This window comes from Rhea americana, unplaced genomic scaffold (genome assembly GCF_003343005.1).
Source record: "Rhea americana isolate MKP2758 unplaced genomic scaffold, rheAme1 scaffold_36, whole genome shotgun sequence".
Classification (NCBI taxonomy): Eukaryota; Metazoa; Chordata; class Aves; order Rheiformes; family Rheidae; genus Rhea; species Rhea americana.
In genome coordinates, this window is record NW_028186490.1 from 5,995,323 (window position 1) to 6,016,381 (window position 21,059).

General features: G+C 37.8%; 1 protein-coding gene across 4 annotated transcripts in view; it reads right to left on the reverse strand.

Moving 5' to 3' along the window:
- Positions 1-21,059, reverse strand: part of RASGEF1A (RasGEF domain family member 1A) — a 174,634-nt gene that overhangs the window by 27,809 nt on the left and 125,766 nt on the right. The window contains exon 1 of one of the 4 annotated variants that reach the window (XM_085312333.1): positions 342-431. The exons of the other annotated variants lie outside the window; for them this stretch is intronic. Coding sequence (XP_085168459.1) covers positions 342-347 — 6 coding nt within the window. The 5' untranslated portion in view covers positions 348-431. Of the gene's footprint in view, positions 1-341; positions 432-21,059 lie in introns of those variants that run through there. 4 annotated transcript variants of the gene reach the window in all.

The window sequence follows — 21,059 nt, forward strand, 5'->3', positions numbered from 1 at the left end:
GCGCTGCCGCCGCCGGAGCGCAACGGCCGCTCCCGCCCGCCACCCCCGGCCGGCACCGCTCCGAGCCGCTCCCGCGGGCGCGCCAAGTTCGTTAGGCGAGCAGATCCTTCGACCCGAGATTTATATATATATATATATATATATATATATGTATATATATTTTTTTTCTCTTGCCTCGGTACAAATCAGCCCCTATCGCTCCCCGCCAAGCGCCCCGCATCCCGGAGCGCGCACCGGGCGGCGCGGCGGGTCCCCCGCCTGGAACCGGCGCAGCCCCCGGGGCCGCCCGCCCCTCGCGAGGGCTCCCGGCGGCGGGCGGGGCGCGGACGCCCGGCTCTTACCCTCATTTTCCTCGGCGCTATGCACGCACGCCGCGCCAGACGCGCTGCCCCGGCGCGCTCCGCGGGGCTGACAGCGCTACCCTGCCATGGTGGAGGGCGGCGCGGCGCGGCCGCCMGCTCCCGCCGCCCGTGACGTCAGGGCCCGGCGCGGCGCCCTGTTGGCTGAGCGCGAGCGCGGCCCGTTCAAACGGAGCCGAGCCGGGGGGACGGTTGGGGGCGACGGTTGYGGCGTGGGTGTGCTCCGGGGGTGGCAGTTGGCCGGGGAAGAGGGGTGTTGTGGGGGCTTTGGCGTGTGTGGGGTGGGGTGTGTGGGAGGTTGAGGTTTGGGAGTGAGAGGGATGACGTGTGCGGTGGGGATTTTGGAGCAGTGCGTGGCGGTTGGGACGGAGGCGAGGCGTGCGAAGGTTTGGGGTTTGTGGGGGGAACGTGAGGGAAGTGGAGGTTTTGAGGGGAGTGTTGGGGGTGCACAGACTCTCCACAAGTTTGAAAATGAGCGACCACCTTCTCTGCCTGTCGGGAAGTTCGACTTGTCCAACAGGTTGGATAGCTTAGCTGTATTTTCCCTCTCTGTCCTTATCCTGTTAGAAAGGCGGTGAAGTCTAGGCTAGGAGCCTTTTAGCCTTTACACTGATAGGTAGGTAGATAGTGTCAACAAACCGCTTACTGCTGGGAAGCACAGAGCAGCAGTGGTCTCTCCCATCCAGCCTAGGTCTGATGGGGAAGACTGGTGCTGCCTCAGAGGGGATCAGAAAGCAGCAGACAGAGCTGGAGAGGGCAGTACTGTAACACTGTGCTTCCTAAACAACATTGTGAATTCATTTCTCTCTATATGGTGTGCAGAGATGGGGCTTTCTGAGAGCASGAAGTGGCATCCACAGGCAGTATCTGGATGAAAAACAAATTGAGCCAAGGCGGCTTGGGGACTGCTGGGGTAAGCGTGTCCAGCGCTCTATCTCCTACCCCATCCGTATCTGGTCATTGGGTTGCTGATAGATAGAACTAAAATTACATTAATCACAAACGAGTTTAGCTAATGTTGACAGGCTTAAAACAGATAAACCCAGTCTCTGTTATTTTTCTCAAAGGGTACTTCTTGAAACATTTATCTTTGTTTTGTTTTCAGGAAAAATTTTAGATGACTTGACCGTTCTTCTTACACCTAATGTAGTGTTTGCATTTCTGAGAACTCTTTAGCTATGTATACTTTTTTGGATATGAAAGGGAAGTTTACCTCCCCAAAGATATGGTGCACTAGGTGAGCTTGCCTGTCAGGTCCCCATCCAGCAAGAGCTCTCTCATGTTTAGAAAAATGTAGAATGAGGAGAGGCAGATAGAGAGTGCCAGTCTGAACTACATATGAGTACTGTGCTTATTACACAGTGTGGCTTTCTGTAACATGATGCATAGAATGAAGTAGCACAAGGGAATTAAGGGATTCTCCCTATTAAGCTGTTTATAACTGAGTGTGTGGTAACACCCACCCTAATTACACTACCACTGAGAGACTACTACCTAACCCTCCCTTCTAATAGCTGTTTTTATTCTTTTTAATGGAGTTGTTTCTCCTTCTAAATTGCCCAAGCACAATCATTTGATAGTTCTGATCTGTAAGATTGGTGCAGGGCCAGCCCCTGTTGTTTTGTATGCAGGCTTGGATATGTAGGTAGAGCCTGATCATCCATGGAAACATGCAGTGGGCACATCCAGCTGTCCCACAAGCTTCCTCAGCTATATACAGGAGGAACTGAGGCTTTCTATCTTTCCATCTTGGTGGGCTTCCTGCCTCCCTCCCTGCCCCCAACARTTTTACATTCCTATTTCTCATTTGCTTTGAATTGGGATAATTTAGCATTTGCCTTTGTCTCCATGTGRTTTCCTCATTTGTTTAGGACTCTGAGTATGTAGCAGAAAGATTAGAGACTCTTCTCCACAGTGATTAATGTGAAAAAAAACCTTTTTGGAAGTAAGCATGCTGTTTTAGGTAGGTGAACAAAGGAAATATATTCAGGAACATACATCTGAAAATAAATATATTAATGTATGCCCTTCTAAATCCTATGTTTGACGACAAGTGCTGTCATCCATCCTAAAGGAGAAATTACTTTAAAAAATTTGTAGTTACTCTACCTCTTCATTATTGCAAATGTGTAGTCCTATCCCCACTTACTAAATCCCTTCTTGTCCTGCAACTCCTAACAGATACTTCTGCAGAGTTTATTTTCCCTATATAAAATGAGCTTTTTCTCTAGTGACAACCAGAAAAGTCAGTTCTTTTCCTCCCTGCCAAGTGTGCTTTGCTCCTGAAGTCTCAGCTTCTGTATCTTAGCTGTATTGCACAATCTCTAAAGTATGCAGATGTGGCAGCAAATCTGATGGGTACCAGATTCGCACTGAGGTTTTCCTCAGTTACTGCCTGTTGCCCACCTTTGACAAGAAGGAAGTCCCAAGATACATGAGCTTTGAATCCATGTATCCAGCAGTCAGATTTGTTCAGATATTGCTCTAGGATGTTAGTGTATGACACTAGAGAGGTGTGATGGACAGGTTTTGTCAAGTTTATTGTAATGTCTAAGATCTTTGTAAAAGGCTGTCAGAAGCAGAAGGTAGGAATGCATAGGTTAATGTTGTATAATAAAATATGTTAATATTCCATTTTAACTGCAAACACTAACTCATCTAATATTTACAGCTAAGAACACCAGCAGTATCTGAAAATAAGTACCGATGAAAAACAAATGTCAGATCTCATTCCGTTTCTGCTAATCTGTYTTTCAACCCTACTGAAACATTTGCTGAGGCCTGTAGAAGTATATGTCATTTGATGTTAGTAAAACACACTTAATTGGGTTCTATTCACAAATTCAATCAGCTGTAAAAGCAGCCCCCTTTTGGGAGTGGGTTGTGGGATTTTTTGGTTGTTTGGGGTTTTCTGACATGCTAGGTGACCATTATGTTAAATGTATACTGTCACTGGAACAAAGAAATATAAAGAATTCTGAATGTCTCAATAAAATTAAAAGAAACTATACTAATTAGGCATAGATCTTCTCTGAGGGTCCATGGTCAAAGGACAGCTTAAACCATCAGCATAGATACAGTGAAGAACACCTAGAATTTTCACCAGATTTTGGATTAGATGACCAACCATACTTCTCCCCTGAAACACGGACTGTACAGGAGCTAGTCCCATCCTAGCTGGATTAAACTCAAAGTAATTTACAGAGGGACTTATCCTATGCTATATAGGTTCTTATATTGTTTCTGCTGGCACTGTATCAAAGTGGTTTTTTTTTTCATTTTCCTCTTCTCCATTCTGCAGTCCATCAGATTTGAGTTGGATTTTTTTAAAATATGTACGTAAGGGTGTGTGTTCAAATATATATACACGTATCTATATCTATAGTGTGTGTATATATATACAGATGTGTGTGTATACATACACATGTATGTATATTTATATAAAAATAGGTACGCACACTTGCATACCTTTTACACGCATATGCAAAAAAAGTGTGTGTGTGTATATGTGTGTGTGTGTGTGTATGCTGGTACGTATGTGCTGGAGAAAGCAAGTTTAGGGAAATACATCTTGCCTTCTCTAACATACATGACACTTAGGTTCTGGGGCACCATATTGCACAACCTTGGGATGTTAAAAAAGTATCTTGCTCAGACCAGAGAAGCTGAGGACCTTAAGTTCAGCTCACATAGAATGTAACAGAGAAATCATCTTATCTTTTTTATGGCTGTTTCTTGTTCTATAAAGGGTGGATGGTGACCTTTTGCTATCTATATTTGGAAAGTTGAGATCTGTAGATACTATTGAAGGTTTAAGCATTTTTGTAGTTAAACAGGTTCTGTTCCTCAACAAATTGTTTGTATTTCGAAGAGGTTTTTACTAGGCAATGCTTCTTGTTATTGGCAGAGAGGCCCAAGACCAAATTAAATTGGTAGAGTCAGTATTTGCTCTGTAGCTACAAGGAGGACTTGAAGCAACGCTCCTGTGGCTCTGTGGAGCTGGTCAGAGGAGTCTCTCCATCAGAGCAAGTCAGCAGTAGCAATGCCAGGGCTCTCTTACCCTGAATGTTGCTTCAGCCTGTCTTAAACTAGCTACTATCAGCATATAGAGTATAACAGGCTCTACTATTTTTGATTAATGACCTGCACTGTGACTGATAATGTTTGAGTTACAGTCCTGCCTGGGCCACAGACTGGCTATCCAAATCATTTAATTCCCCCTGTGCCTCAGTTGTCATCTGTGAGGTGTTGATGATGGTACCTTTTCACACTTTTGCTTACCTCATAGGTTTTCATATTTTGGCAGTAAGCTCTTCAAGATAAGGTTTTTCTTTACTGTGAGTACAATTTTCTGGCATACTAACATTTTTACTTAGGTAGGTATCAGTAACTGAATAAAATTAAGGAATGTTARCAAAGAAAATGAATGAAAGAGAGCGTGAAATTGAGTCCATAGTGAAGATTATCAAGATTATAAAGCAGTATTTTGGAAATAACGTATTCAAATGTGATTGCGAGGATATTTAAAATATTAATGTACTTTAGAAAAGCAAGTAATTACAAATATCGTGAATGCTGATCTTGACTACAACTTAAGTATTAAGTATTTCTCTGAAATACTGTCTTTCTAGCTTTCATTGTCAAGCTACTCAAGTCACTTGTCGGTCACCTTCCACGCAGATCTGGTTATTACTATGTTTGGCTTCAGACAACAGAATATGTCCACATGATTTAAAGACCCAGCATTTGCACTAGACAAAGCAAAGTCATAAACAGAGGAGGCAGCAYGGAAAGTGGCCTTAATTGTGCATGGCATTCTTCATAGTGTTAATTAAATAACAAGATGGGATCAAGCCTTTAGTCTGTCCATTTCCACTCTTGCATATATACAGTTGGGTGAATATAGTATATTGCTTTGGTCTTCTGAAGCAAGGCTGAGTTTAGTACATAGCCTTGCTTCTTATTCTGAAGTCAAGTTGGAAMTGTTACGTATAGATCTATGTGATCRTTTAAAGTATAGAAGTAGAARTCTTTCTATACTTTCTAAAGTAAAGACTGGTACATAGAGGCGTTAGCATTCTATATTCTGTGTTCTATATATTTTTTTTATATATATATGCTATATAATATATAGAGCGCATTACGTCCACAAAGCAGTGTGATTTTTAGAGAACATTATCGTATGCTCACAGTCATCTTTACAAGCATAGTTAGGAAAGTATACTCTAGTTTTACATTYCAGAAGACTCTAATGTATATAGCCTAATGTTGTCACTTAGAACATGAAAGAAATTGATGAATTAAAAAGATATATTAATACTTTGTATTGATCTAGGCCTTGGTTGTGGACTGCACTGTTTTATCTGGACCTGAAAAAAGGAATTTGTCCAGGAAACACCATCAAATGCCACAAACCATAATAACAAGTGGCCTCAGAGGGCGCTTTTACATGGGTGCAAGTTAGTGTGCAGTGTTTGTAGGAACTTACAATTTAAGGAGATGAACGTAGGCAGAGCTCCAAAGCCTCAGGCTAATGTCTTTAGGGAATATTAGGTTTTAGTCTTATTTGTAGGGCTGCACAGATGATCCAGGCTTCCCTGTTTCATAAAAGTTTTAAGATTTGAAAGCTGCTCTCAAACCACTTGGATTAATTTGAGGTTTTCTAAATCTCAGAGATTCGTGCTGCAGAATAACTTGATGGCATGTGAATAACTTGGCAGCAGATGGGAGTAGGAGACATTTGCGAATCTCTGTTGTGAGCAGAGTGAAACTCGTTGAGCTTGGAACTTGAAGTGAGATTGAATGCTCTAACCATCACTCTCTAGTTATATTGACCATGCCCTTCTCTTTCTCTCTGACTTAGGCACGACAAATCTTTCCACATAATAGCTTTGTCAGAGCTGATGCGATTTGTAAGTTGAAAAAGGCATTTTCTATTTTCAAAATGTTTTGTTGAAGAGGTCTTAACTGGCCCTACTCCTGATATATATATAGTAATTTTCAGAGCAAACCAAGCTGAAAAAATAAGAACAACTTAAGATGCGGCTCTTCACTGAATCTATTTTCAGTACTATCTGAAATGAAAAACTATTTTTTTTTGAAAATTAAGTCACATTTCCGTGGATCAAACTAAGCTTGTACTAGCACAAGATCAGCCCTGTGGCCCACCATTAAGAATAACTGTGTGTTGAGCGGTGAGAAATTAATCTTCCACTGATGCTCAGTACTGAATTTCCCACTTGGACTGAAAGGAAAACTCTTTCCTGGGAAATAAAGAGKACATGGTGCTTATTTCCAGTTTTTGTGCCTCGGACAGTATTGGAGACTCTTAACATAACTTAGCGCAAGACTGTGATACTGGTGTGTGGCTCTTAAGTAGTAACTGATATTGTAATGATTATTTTAGCACTGTTGTCTAATGAAATTAGCTATGTGATTCCTTATTTTCATAGATGCTCTAGTCTCAGCCTTTTGTAGTTTTTAGGAATTAGCTTATCTGCTAATTGGAATTCAAGGYACATCCAATTGGGAAATATCACTGGAGTATATCATGGATGTCCATATTGTATTAGTCATTGCTATGGATGAAGTAGTCTATAAAGGACTGATAAAAGGGATGATATTCCTCTCTTGAATCCAAGATATAGCAACAGAAACACAGTATGGGTTTGATGAACTCAGAAAGGTGATTTGAATGTGTACATGATCTAGCCAGAAGAGTGAGAGCAGGGAAAAAAAAAATCTTGGAGAAAGATAGTTGGCTTAGCCTGCTTCACTTAAAGTAACTACTACAGTATGTCATGTGTAAATGCCATTTTAGGCGATCAGCATGTAGTTGAACAGCTGCTCCTGCTATAATACAGATTTGTTCCATTCCTATTTGTGTTATATGTTTTCTGGAAGTGATGGAGTCTGCTCACTGTTTTTCATCTCTCTTCCAAAAAGAGAAGAAGCAGCATATAAAAACTGCCTTTAATGTTTCTGAATTTCAGTTTGATTTATGACTCTAACATAGAAGAACAGAGATACRTCAATGTAATATACACTCTCTTCATTAATTCTATCTAGGGTGGTCTTAGGCTGAATTTTTAAAAACAGCTGATAATAAATTTTAAATTGGGTTCAAGCTTAAAGATGAAGGAGTTCTGGTCTTAGCCTAGCTAGTTTGTTCTTCACTTGCATATTCATGCTTTCTTCGACACCAGCTATTCCAAGGATGTGCCACCATGCAGAAAGTGAAAATCAATTATGCCAAGTAGGGAGCATGTACATACATCGGCAATTTGCTGCCCAGAGCAAGAAAATCTGCATGTGTGCTGATGTCAATCTTCTTGATACAGTATTTTTTCTAAGTGCAGGTGGGTTGCTATATATATATTTTTTTTTAACCAGCTCAACAAAAAAAGAAGCTTATTTTTAGTGTTCTAGGCTTCAGGGCATCACAATTAGTGGATCAAAATTACGAATCTGATTAGACAACCTGTTTGCTTTAGCCAGAAGCTAAAGCAGCAACACTTTACATACCCACAAGTATTTTGTAAGATTCATTAGGGTCAGTGGGGGGAGGCAGTTTCTTGTTTTGCTTTTTCAATCTCTTTGGATTTGTGAGTTTTCTTTTACATTTAATGGTGAGAAATGCTAGGCCGATGAGTTTATTTGCAGTAACTTGCTTGTTCATACACTGGTACAGCTGCAAATAAATTTCTAGTGGGCATGTGATATATCTGTCTGACTAGAATTATCACTACTAATTCAGTTCCTGCATGCCTCAAGAAAGAAGTGCAGCAGCTATTATTAGGGAAGTTGCAGAGTGGACTAAAATTTACCTAGTTCACAGGATAATTAAGGTTGTATGTTGTAGAATAGAAGTAGGAACCTTGAGGTGTGATAGTCTTAATAATATCTTGAGTAAAAGATTTTAGGAAATACTGAGAATATAAAGTTAAATTTGGCTTCATTTTAGCAAGAACTAACTTGTCACAAAAATAATAAATCTTCAATGTAGATTTATTTTGATGAAAATATTTTGATGAACTACAAGAGCTAGATATATGCCTCTAAACCTAATTAGAAATGTGTTTGTAGATGTGACTATCAGCTAAGGTGTGTTTCAGCATAGTTTGAACTACCTGGGAAGTAGTTCAAATGTATCTACATCTGCATATTAATTCAATATGTGTACATCCTAGGATACAGCCCCAAACTGTTCAATAATAAACTGTTGAACAGGAAATGCTAAAATATGATGACCTTGTATGGTCACATTTTGCCCTGGACAAAGCTGAGGACTAATCTGCAGGTGGGGGGGAAGCTACTATATGCATAAACTTTTTTTTTTTTCTTTGAGCTACCTATATGTTAGTGAAATTAAGAACTACTTAGTCTTCTGTTTTGCTAAAGCAGCTTAACATAACACTAAAAGAATTAATGTGACTCAGCTACTTTAGCCCAACCCTTTATGACATTTTCTGTATATGGAAATAAACATAAGTGAACTACAAATAAATAAGATTTTATATCTCCCTGCAGCTTTTATTTTCCTTGTGCTCTGTATTGACCAATAACTGATGACGAAAAACAGTCTTGAACCTTTTTGGCTTTACCATTGAGGACTGACACTCATTTAAAGTTTAACTATTTTATAGGATACCTAGTTACAGGAATTTTTGCATAAATATTATTTTCAGTGAGGCAAAATACTTATTTCAATGTCAGTAGGATCGTAAATATTGAACTTGTCACCTATTTCTTTTTCTTTTTTTAAGTTCTTTGCTTCAATATTAAASATCATCTAGGGAGCTTTTTTGTCATTTTACTGAAGTATTGCAATTTATATACTTTCCTTCCTTCTCACCAGAATAAAAAGAATCAAATAGTGTAAAACAGAAATATAGCAAGTTCAAGAGCTCTGCATGTTCTGGTATGTCTGAGTCTCAACCTTACTGTTGCTGTTTGCCTTGCTCCAGTGGCCTGAAACAAGTATCACCCCAGCTAGCAACTTCAAAGGGGATTTCCCAGGGCCTGAACATCCGGGTAACTTAAAACTGATAGTTTCTTCAGAGGAAGTTTCCTTTTTCTCTTGCTTRCTTGTGTTCCTCATTAGACTAGGTTCTTGGGTCTACGAAAGCTTTACACGCAACGAGGAGGGTTTGTTTTTTTTTTACTTTACGTGCCTCTTAGCTGAGATTTAGGGACTTCTTTATTTATCTGTGCATTTGGATTTTTAAATTATTTTTATTTGTGTGGAGATCCCAAGGCTCCCTGAGATAATAGTTATGTTAGTGAAGGATTTTGAAATTAGGGTTCACAAGTCTATAATCTTTGTAGAATTCACAGAATGCTCCTGTGATTCTATTTTCTCTATATTTGCTGCTTGAATGCTTCCTATTTCTACTTTTTTTTTTTTTTTTTTTTCCCTCCCACCCCAACCGCCAAGATATGGACAAGGTAGAAATGGTCCAGATCATGGATATATGTAGGGAGACAAACTATAGAGAGATATAGGCTGGGTTTATGAAATGCATAGCCATCTTTAAGAAATGGATGCAATGAAAATAAATTTCTGGAAGAACTAATAATGGATGTTCAGAAGAGTGGCCATTACCCTACTTGTTCAGAAAAAATATATAGTCTTCCCTTGTATTTAATTTTTCTATTTGTAACTTATCAAAACAAACCAGCATAACTATACATGTAAAATATAAGTTACTTAAAGCTTATGTTTGCATATAGTATATAACGGATAATATTAAAAAAAATTAATTTGGTTAGCAAGAATGAAAAGGATTTTCTTCTTTCCTTTCCCCATCCCTCACTCATGCTGGTGGGTGGTCTAAACTGGTAAACAGTGTGATAATAACTTTAAGTTACTTACAATCTCAGTGAGATTTGAGCTGATGCCTTAAGAGTAAAAGCTTTCTGTGTCACTTCAAATTTCCTGGACAATCTATTCACAATGCCCTTAACTTTCTGAATTGTAAGGGAGCTGTAATCAGCTGATACTCTTACATTTCCGTAAGATCTACAGTCAGGAAAATAATTTCACAATGCCTTCACTTCAAGTGCAGCCACTTAATAGTAATGACTTAGTGTTTTGCAGTACTGAAAATTTGAGAACTCTAAGATTTTTTTTTTCTTGTGTAGAAGAATAATTCCTTATGAGCATTTTTTTGGATTTCCTCTTTTCTCATTATATTGCTGGAAAATCAGGCAGCCTAAACCTGAAGTTAAAAATACAGCTAGGTTCACATGAARTGTTGCAAATGTGTGAAGTTACTAAAATAACTACCTTTTCAAATTCATTAACAAAGTCGAGCCTAATTTTAATCACAGATGTAAAAATACTTTATTAGATGTATTTGAAATAAAGGTGTTTTATAGACATACAAAAATTGGGAGAGTTCTTTACCTAACCAGAGACATTATATTGTAGTAATTCTATATGCATTCCAAGAATGATAATAAACAATATTAAACACTATGCACAAAATTCTCTGTTCATTGCACACAAGTCTGCATTCCAACACTGAGAGAAGTAGATAATGGATTTTTTGGGGGGGCATAGTCTACATTGTGCAAGATAGCCCTGTAAAGGGGAAGAAAATAACATTATTCCTATTTTCATACTTCTTATAGGATCTGCTGTGTTTCACCAGCATAAAAATTGGGTGATGCAGGAAGAAGTTGAGACTCTTAACACCATTCAGGTGTTGGCTTTTTGAACCTAGTTATCATAACCTGAATACAGTCCCACTCTGTGCTCTAGGTGAGTGCYTACTCCTCTAATGTCTGTGTCTACTGAAGTAAAGAAGGATTTGTTCAAGTGGAGTGGTTGATCCTAAGAACTGTGATTTTAAAATATGAAAAGGATTCTATATGCTAATGGTTTGCATTGGTAGTTATTTTCTAAGGCAAATTAAAGCTTAGAGTTGAGCTAGTGCTACATGATTCAGCAGCAGATGATTCATGATAACTGGTACACTAATTTTTATAAAATATATTCTAGGAATTTCAGTTTCTTAAAATGTGTATTTGATTGTTTTGCAGTTTGTAATGAGTCTGACTGATAAAAATTTTTGTGGCAAAAGCTTGTGTACTGCTACTGAAAATCTAGGGAATGTGCAATTTATACAGTTAGTTCACTTTTACAGTTTGCAAAATACTAGCAAACCCAAACTGAGGTCAACACAGGATTTCAACAAGTGCATCTATAAATGCCAGTAAAGATAACTTCATGCACACAAAAGACGAAAAATCATCTCTGGCCTGTTGTCAGTTATTCTTGTCAAAACTATCAATATGGTTATAAGGAACTGTGCCTAAGTGCCAGTCACCGCCTTACCAGAAAACTTTCTTTAAATTGCCTACAGTTATATATTAAAAAAAACCTCCAAAAAACAAAAAAGCCCCTATGAAGATATGAGCGAGATAATGGAAAACAGATTACTGATGAGAGTGCAAAAAAACAAAGTAGTAGCCTTGTGTATCTCTGGTGTTAAAAAAAAAAATCCAGTAATATAAGATAATGCTGGAATGCATACTGGATATTTTATCTGGAACATAATATAGATGTCTGAGCAAGAGTAGCTTAYACATCTGGAACCATAACTGAACCTGGAAATAGTTTATTTCTTAACTAAATTAAAAGGTTGGATTTTTCAGGAAATTGGGAAGCATTTTGAAATTAATGGAAATCGACTGCCTACCATCCTTTGAAGATCTTCTGCATTAGTGTTTACTGACCCCTCCCATATTCATCCTTTGGCTGGAAACCAACTTCCAGGCTAATACAACATACARTAAGTTCTTTGATACTTGCTTATTTCTTTTAAAAAGCCTCACAACAAGTTAGAAGTTGTTCATGCAAAGCTTAAGCTTCTAATATTATTTTGAAAACATCAGAAGTGCATTTGAAAGCAATTTATAATCTGTCACAAAACTCTATTTTGACATATGTTTTGTTAATTGAACTTCTGAGAATGTGCAGTTCCAAATGTGTCTGTTTGAGGAAGCTGTGTTGCTTACCTGTTTCACAAATTCACCACTAAGCTAAACTTTCATCTTTATTCTGCTCAGCATGGCTGTTTCTACTAAAACCTAATACATTATTCATAACTGCTTCTAATTTTGGCCTAACTTTGAACTGGAGAAAATTGGAATGTCTCCAATTGTCTTATATGTTCACACATCAAAGAACATCAAGTCAGCAATCAGGATGGTTCTTGTGGTATATGAATGTGTGTGTCTTAAAGAGTTAGGAAATATTTTTTGCTAGTGATATTGGGACATTCCTTATTCTTTAAAAAATAAATAATAGAAGAATCATCATCTTTTAGAAAGGGTATTGTAGGTTATTGTGTCCAGTCCTGCATATATGGGCCTTGGAATAAAACTCATTGTAGGCAACAGAATTAAGTTAGGTAACTGGAATAGGTTTTAGATAAAGCCCTCAATAAAGGTAAATTTTCCATGTGATCTAATCGCTCCTTTCCCTACATTGCTGCAGAACTGTTCTCCAGAAATCATCACTACTTCCAGGTATCCATAATTTGTTTTTCTTTTACTCATATCTGTTTCCTTCTTTCTCCCTCCACCCACCCCAACCCAAATTTGGATGAAACTGTTGAGGACCACAGTGAAATTGGGAAGCTGTCTGCTATTGAAGTGGTGGGATTTGCTGTGTAATTTTGTTGACCTCAGCTTGTGAGGAAGCAGTATGCTATCTCCTGCTTTGCTGTACAGAAAGTTTACGGCTTGAAATGACACCACTTCCCCAAGAGATTGGGAAAGTAATAAGGCATATGGGTTGTAGTGCAGGAATAGGTGATATGTTGAGCATATGAGAATTTGAAAAGGAAAGCATAGATCTTGGCTAAAGGCTGCTGCTTGAACCGCTTTGGATTGCGGCTGGTTTGAAACTGGTCATGTCAAACAAGGGGAAACTTGCAAAGGCTCAAGGACATCATGTGCCTATTTCCTTTTTGTAATTTTGCAAATGTCTCAAAATAGCTACAGTTTGAACCTGACTAATTTATATGCTTCATGCAACCCAATAAATGTTATAGTGACTTTATCTCCCTGTAACCTTGTTGCTGTTATCAAAGCCTCTCACTAGCATATGCTTATAACCATTTGCAGTGTATGGAATGTTGAAAGCAAAACTGTCTTTTGGGATTTACCTGTTAAGTACTAAAATGGTCTACTGCATAATTTTTAATAAGACTTGTTACCTTTTTCTACTATCACAAGTCACTATTTTTATTACTGAGATAACTGGTCTCTTTTATTATTTTATTTTTTATTTTTTTTTGTTAAACTCTCTATATTGTGGTGCTTGGCTCTTAAAGTCTGATTCTGCATGTGTTTGTTTTTGTTTTTTTGTTTTTTTTTGTTTTTTAACAGAGACATAAATTATCATTAATTTTTTTGCATTAGGTATATCAAAGATTCTGCTACTTTTTTCTTTAACTTTGGATGTGTTAACTCTGTAAAAGTGAGTTAGTATTCTACACACTAAGAGCTTTGCAGAATTAAGACCATAGCACTTTGCACATTATAGTACTGAACTCCAAGTCACTACACCTATGTAKGACTTAGATTTATCTTGAGGGTTCCCATTCAGGTTCCTACCAAACTCTTTCTACTCAGTTTAGGAGATGATAACCAAAGTTATTACAGACTGCAAATRGCTGATACATGCTCCCTGGTAGCAGATAAAAACTAGCAAAGTACAGTTTGAGCTGGATTCAGACAYTGATAGACATCAGTAAGATTAACAGCTGTAACTGAAAATCTAATCCCTTGCTTTATAAATATATCACAATTCTCTTCAGTTTACAATTCTTCTTTTCATATCATTGATTCAAAAAAAAAAAAAAAGTTTCAGACTGCAGTCTGAAACATGGTCTGGAATGTTGCAGTAGGATAACTATAAAGTGTTCTCCTTTCCCCCAAAGTTATTTATGGCATATCTTTGGGGCAGTCAGGTTGTTTGCTTAAGAGTATCCTATTTGTTTTTAGAATGCAGTTATTGATTTGATAGATTTATTTATTCCCTTTTAGCATTTTGGTTTCTTATTTTTCCATTATGAGACCTCTTACAATTCTTTTTTTGAGGTACTGATGAGGTTAAAAAAAGGAGAAGGAGGAACATTTAACAAGTCCATTGATGTTCAGGTTTTTTTAAAGTGCAGTTTTAAAAATGTTAGTTTTATTTTTTTTCTGTTTGCCTTTGTATAAGTTATGTGTCATCTTGAGTTGTATCAGACTTTGGGTTAGCTCCTGTACACACACCCATCTGTACMGCTACAGAACTCCAGTAGTTAGTCAGTCAGTAATTCTTTGAAATTCTTGTCTGAAAGAATTTTATATCACACATTATATCACACTTAGCTGTGCTAACTGGATAGCTCGTAGGTAAATACATACCTGATTTCAAGAATATAAATTATTTATACATATATACAAATACATGCATGCATATATATATATATATATATATATATATATATATRTAAAATGAGTTTGTGCACTGCAGTCTGAAACATGGTCTGGAATGTTGCAGTAGGATAAAATAATCTGCAATTCACCTTTGAAGGATAAAATAGCCATTCTCAAAAGGGCCAATTATGAATTGTTCCAAAGACTGAAACAGCTGAAGATGCCTTGCTTCAACAAATTTGGCTATAAGCGGGTGATTTTAAAGCATTTTCTGTGACTGTATTGCTTGTTTGAATATTAATTCTAATACTACCAATATTCTATCTTTTAAAAACATCAATCAAGGTTTTAAAATTTGATTTTTTTTTACAATTCACGTTACAATTGAAGTACACTTAAACTGCTGCTATAATAATCATTGTGATAATTCATATTATTTTTGAGTGAAGCTTTTTATGCTTTAAATATCTTTAAATTTACTTTTTTAAACTTTCAAATTTTATTTTTTCAAAATTTTTGAATGTATGATATAAGATTCTGTCCTTTTTAAAGTACATGTTCAAGGCAGAGCGTTGTTGCTGTGTTGCAGTTCACCTACAAATGTGTATCATGAAAATGTGCAATGTGTGTGAATAGATAAGMACTTCTTCCTATTATTWTTTTTTTCTTTTTTAATATAAAACTATATCTTTTAACATAAAAAACTAGCTAGCATTACAGTGCTTAGTATTGAGCAAACTAAATCTGCTTACATTCCTAATTACTTTGAGGAGCATGCCTATATATATTTATGGTAAATGTCCTAACGTRATTTCTTTCATATCCTTTTTAGTATTAATGTATATCCAGTTTTTGGCTGCAGTGGACTAAAAGAACATTTCAAGCCCACACGAAGTCTGAACAGAGCTAATGGCTGTGTACAAGTCAGATCAGCAAGCTGCACATTCTGTGTTGCAGCAGCGAAGCTGGTCAGGATTTTGTTTAGTAATTTTTTTTAGCAGTATCCAAATACAGGCAGTATCCACCAGAGAAAATTTGAAAATCAGCAATTCTTTTAGTTAAGTGCTAACAGAATAAATATATTGATAAGGTTGTGAGAAAGTAGGAGGGTAAAGGTGGATTGAAGATACAGAAAAGTTTTCTTAATTAACATGTCTGTGCACAACAAAAAAAGAAAAATCAACCCAGGAAAGGTATCCCTTACCTTGCARTCTTTTAGTCTTTTCTCAAAGGCCTGTCCTGCAAATCCCTTGAAATCCCATGTTAAGCTACCAGAGTTTTATGCTACCCATCTTTTCCTACCTCTCCTCCRGGCGTTTTCTTTCCCCTTCCCCCAACTCCTTATTAAAAGGAAAGCTACCAATAGCTCATAAGTAACAGGCTCTTGCTTTCAATCAAAGGAGAGAGCTGAATAGCCTTCCACTTGTGAGTTCAGTGGATCTAGAGTCAGGGCCCCTACACTAATGAGAAAGAAATCTATTCGCTTTCTAAAATCTTTCAGCACTCCCTGAAGCTGCCTGAATCACATAACTTGTGTTTCTCCTAATTTTCCCTCTGTAGCTACAGTTCTATTTCTTTGTTTGTCTCTTTCATCTCATGAAAAATCAAATGTACAAAGGCAATTTCCCTGCTCTTGCAAGAGTAGATCCTGAGGTTTCTGGTCTTTTATTTGCTCATTAGGAGATGCCACTTCAAATTATTTCCCTCCTTCCCCAATCTCCCACTCCCTTGGTTTCAGTGAAAACTCTTAGGCTAAATTAACTGGGTTTAGAATTACATACACATTTGCATCATGTTTGCCAGCATGTGGGCAGCACAGGCCTGAACACTGATTTTGATTCTTAAGATCAGTAGTTTCTACTCTCAGGCTTTTCACTCAAATCTCTTTATTTCAGTTCACACCTAATGAGTTTTGTTTTGAGTTTAAAGGGGTTAGAATGTACTCTGAAAATTCAAACGCAGAGCTCCACCAGAGCAGCTGCTCTTGACTCTCTTGCCCCAAACTACTTTACCACCTAAAATGCTAAAATCATCCTTACTCCTGAAACTTTGCTTGGGTTTGGTGAAAACCTCATTAACCTAGCCCATGTTTCAGATTTGTAATGACTAATGGAACCTGCTGAGCTTGGTGGTTTTATCATGCTTTTTACACTAATTCCGTGTCATATAAAAATGTTATTAAAACCCCAGCACTCCACCATGTCAGGAAATGTACCTACGTTCCACATGTTGTCAGAAGTGGAATGCTGTTGTTTGCTATGATTTCAAAAATGAATTTTGTACTATATGTGGGTCTATACTATGTCTGTAATGTTAAAAAGATAGTTACTGTCAATGAGAATATAAGTCAGTCATGCATACCTAATAGTTTCCATGGTTGAGCTCTGTTTGATGTTTTGCGTTGATTGTATATACTCCTTGAGGATATGGTAACTAACTAAAACTGCAAATCTGGGGGAAAAATACCCAGGATTCTTGAACAAAAAACAGATAACTTGTCAAAAAAAAGCTGTGTACTGTAAGGTTGCAACAGGAGAAAAGAACAACTAGAGAATGCAAAACTGAAGTACTGCGTTTCTGTGATGTTAATTGCTGTAGGTGCTAATTGATTGCTAATTTAAATAGATATTGTGAGTGTTCAAACCCAGAGTATGAAGTTATGGCACAAGCATTCTCTGCCTGGCAATCATGTAAAAGAATAATTTGTGGTTAGTAGTATGGATAGAATTCTAAGATTATAGGCATGACCAACTGTTTCCCTCTTTTCCCCTTCCATTTTTTCGTGCCTAAAGGAACTTGATTGAGAGTTGAAAATAATTGGATCGGAACACAGGGGCAAAGGTTTCCTAAGTRGAGGATAATAATGTAGCAATAAATTAAGACTGTATTGCATTGCAAAGTGCATTGCTGCAGCAAATGACCATAAAATTTGTCAGACTGAACCATGACAAACTAGCACCCAGTCGCTTTCACAGGAATGGTCTGTCAGTTGTTCCTGATGTTAATGGTGGATATCCTTAAGGCTGCATATTTGCTTGTGACAGTGGTGACGGTATCTGCTGTTCCAGCTGTTCAACAGCAGGGTCTGCTTGGCACACTGCATAGCACAGGAACTAGCAGAGCAGCAAGAGAAAGCATTCACTTATGCTCTCCAGGCTTACTTTAATACTAGCAAACATACCTGTTTCTCTCCTTGCCATCATTTAAAAGCAGGGAAGGTAGCTTGAAWGCATTCAGGCTGTAATCTTTTATACTACCTGTAAGCTGAGCTTGCAGAGAAGACTCTCTGAAGTGTTTGCCTCRTTTGCTTACTGAGTTTGGCCTCCACCACCAAGCCTTATACAACAGTGCTTTGGAGTCAGTTSTGTGAGTCTTACATTGATACTTGCTACTCTCTGCCCTTTGAAAAAATCAAGAAATCAAAGCCTTTAAAGCATAAAACTTCTCTTCTTTCACTGCATGGTGCAAACAACACTTTGAAATGCAAGTCCTTTATGCTTCAAAAAAGTCGCTCAGGCACTGAATGATTTCTCAGTACACACCTATTGCTAATTGATTTGAGCGAGTGCATGCGTGTGCATGCACAGTGTGGGAGTCCCTTGAGGCCCTATCGCACAAGTGTTCCAAAACCAGATAGAAGTGAGCTGTGCTATTAGCTGTTCACAACCTCTCTGCTTTGCATTTATGGAAACCAAGGCAGGTAGAAATAGAAGTAGCCGGCCTGGGTTATACAGTAAATTGCTGGGCTGGAATGAGAGCCCAGGTGCTTTGAGTGCCAGAGGCATCTTCTCCTCCCTAACTTGAGCTCTCATCTGAACATTCGTTTTCCATTTTACAGCCCTTCTAGGCTTCCTGTCCCTAGAAGTATTGAGATTTTTTTCAAGACCCTATCATGCAATGACCTGCTTTTCTCAGGGCTTTTTAGTTAAGCTCATCATGATGAACAAAACTAATAGCACAGCTGAAGCTCTTGATCAGTTTTATAACTGGCCTGGGTTCACAGCAAATAGCACTAGAGCACTTCAAGGGCTGCTTGACTGTGAACAGTTCCCTGCAGCTACACACAAAAGAAGTTTATTTAAAACTTGTTTTGCTATTTCAGGTTTCTGAGGGAGCAGGGTTCAGGTTCTTTACAACTCTGTCCACTAGAAATGAAATTAAATTTACTGTCATCTATCCTCTTCTAGACTTGATTAAAAGATTGTTTATTGTTATGTGGGCCACTGTTTTTTCAGGTAGGCAAATAATGTTATCCTTTGAATTATTTAAGATTTTGTTGAATCAGTTACCTATTTACTTCTTTATTACGACTAAATTTCAGAAGAAGCTGATCGAGGAGTGTGAGAAAGGCCTGTGCTTATTCATATAAGCAACTCTTCAAGTTCTAATGTAACCAAACAGGAGGAAGGTCCTTACTTACACCCATTTAAAATTTGGGTGCTATGAGCATTTGCCTTCTGTTTTGTTACTACACAGGTTAACAGGTCAAGGGTTGGGGCGTTAATCAGTGCAGAAAARAGCTGCTGAACTTGTGGTGAAATGAGCTAGCTGTCAAGGGAACAAAACTGAAAGCACAGTCTGCCAAAAGAACTGGCCTTACAAAGCCACCAGCAAGGGAGGGAGCCCCAGAACTGTAGCTCTGCTCAAGAAGCATGACTTACTTTGGTACTAATTTATATCCTAACATATATGTCTGCATTTAATCGTCATTTTTATGGATTTTTCTGTATCCTTTCAATAATTCTGTAGCCTGTTAGACRTTGTTCCTTAAAAATTAAGGTTGGTCACGGCATGCCTGTTGCCTGGTCTGAATAGTGAGAAAACACCAAGTAGTGAGAGCAACTCCAGGACCCAAAGACTCTGAGATGTTATTTTTGTTCAGCAGTAATTGAAGCTCTAAATCCTTCTTTACTTGCTCTACTGACAAGGCTCTGTTTCTTTTAGAACGAGCAACTTTTTAAGAAAGGAGCTGTTAGCAGAATATACAGGTTTTACAGTGCAGTTCCAAGTCATGATACTGGAAGGTACTGAGCAGATGTAATGCCTGTCAATTTACCRTTATTAATTAAAGAAGAGAACTGCTTCGTACAGATAGCTTCATTTTTCTTTCTTACTGCTAGATTGCTGTAGTTCTTCTGTTTGTATTATTACAGCTCTTTAAACCRTATATCTTTGTCTCATACATTCAAAGACTGCTTGCCTTGTTTAGTTCCTATTTTTACTGTTTAATTTGCAATCAAAATGGAAAGATGCTGCTTCTGTAAAGAGATCTATCTCAGTTAGGAAGTTATTTATTTTTTCAGAATAAGCAAATAAATTTCATGTTCTCCTTCAAAGAGAAGATTCTTTTCTCTTGGGTATTATCAGTCTACATGGAAAGCTACTACAATTATTTGGTGTAATTCCTGACYCATTAGTCACACTGACTAGTGTTTTGCAGGAGCCAAAGTTTTGGTTGCTTACAGTCTATTCTTTAAATTTAAGCTATTTATTTACTGTGCACCCTCAATCCTCCTTTAAGACCTTAAGAAATGAAGGATGGAAAGAGATGTGAGTTCCTTCTCTCATTTGAGTATGMAAACACTATTTTCAGAGCTTTTGTCCATAGAAAAGATGTGGCAGGAGGTAATTTGTTTTTTTTWAAAAAAGTCAATATCAGATTCTGGTTATAGTTTGGAAGCGTTCTGTGCAGTCAGATAGCACTGCCATCCCTTTCTTAGTCCTGAAACATGTCACTGCCCCATGATACAAGTGAGAGAAACCTTGGTAATTGCTCTAATTTGTCCRAAGTATCTGTGGCTCCAAGGGATCCTTGCAGAATATAGAGATAACTGGGTTACTGGTCATACCCCACTTCAGCTTACTGCTTCTGGCTACTGCTTTGCTGCTCTGTCTTTCCCATCTCTCTTCTCTACAGGCAGTGCAGATTTGCTCTTCTTATTTCAAATGAATATCAAAGCTGCAATACACATTTTTCAGCGTTACCTCAGCAAGCATCATCAGTATATGACAAATAATGCTATCCTAGATGTGTTATTCTTCTAAATTACTCTTTAAAAAGTGAAGACTRGCTAAAATAAAATGATTGTATCTGTTGGTAAGAGACTCAGTTTTAGGGCTGAGCTACTCTGTCATAAGACAGTCCATTACTTGCATAATAGATGAGTAATGTTCATTTCCGTTATTGGCGGCCAAAACTATAATGGGATGCCTGTTGTTGATAATAAACATGTACAGTCCCTAAAAGCAAATTAAATTTTG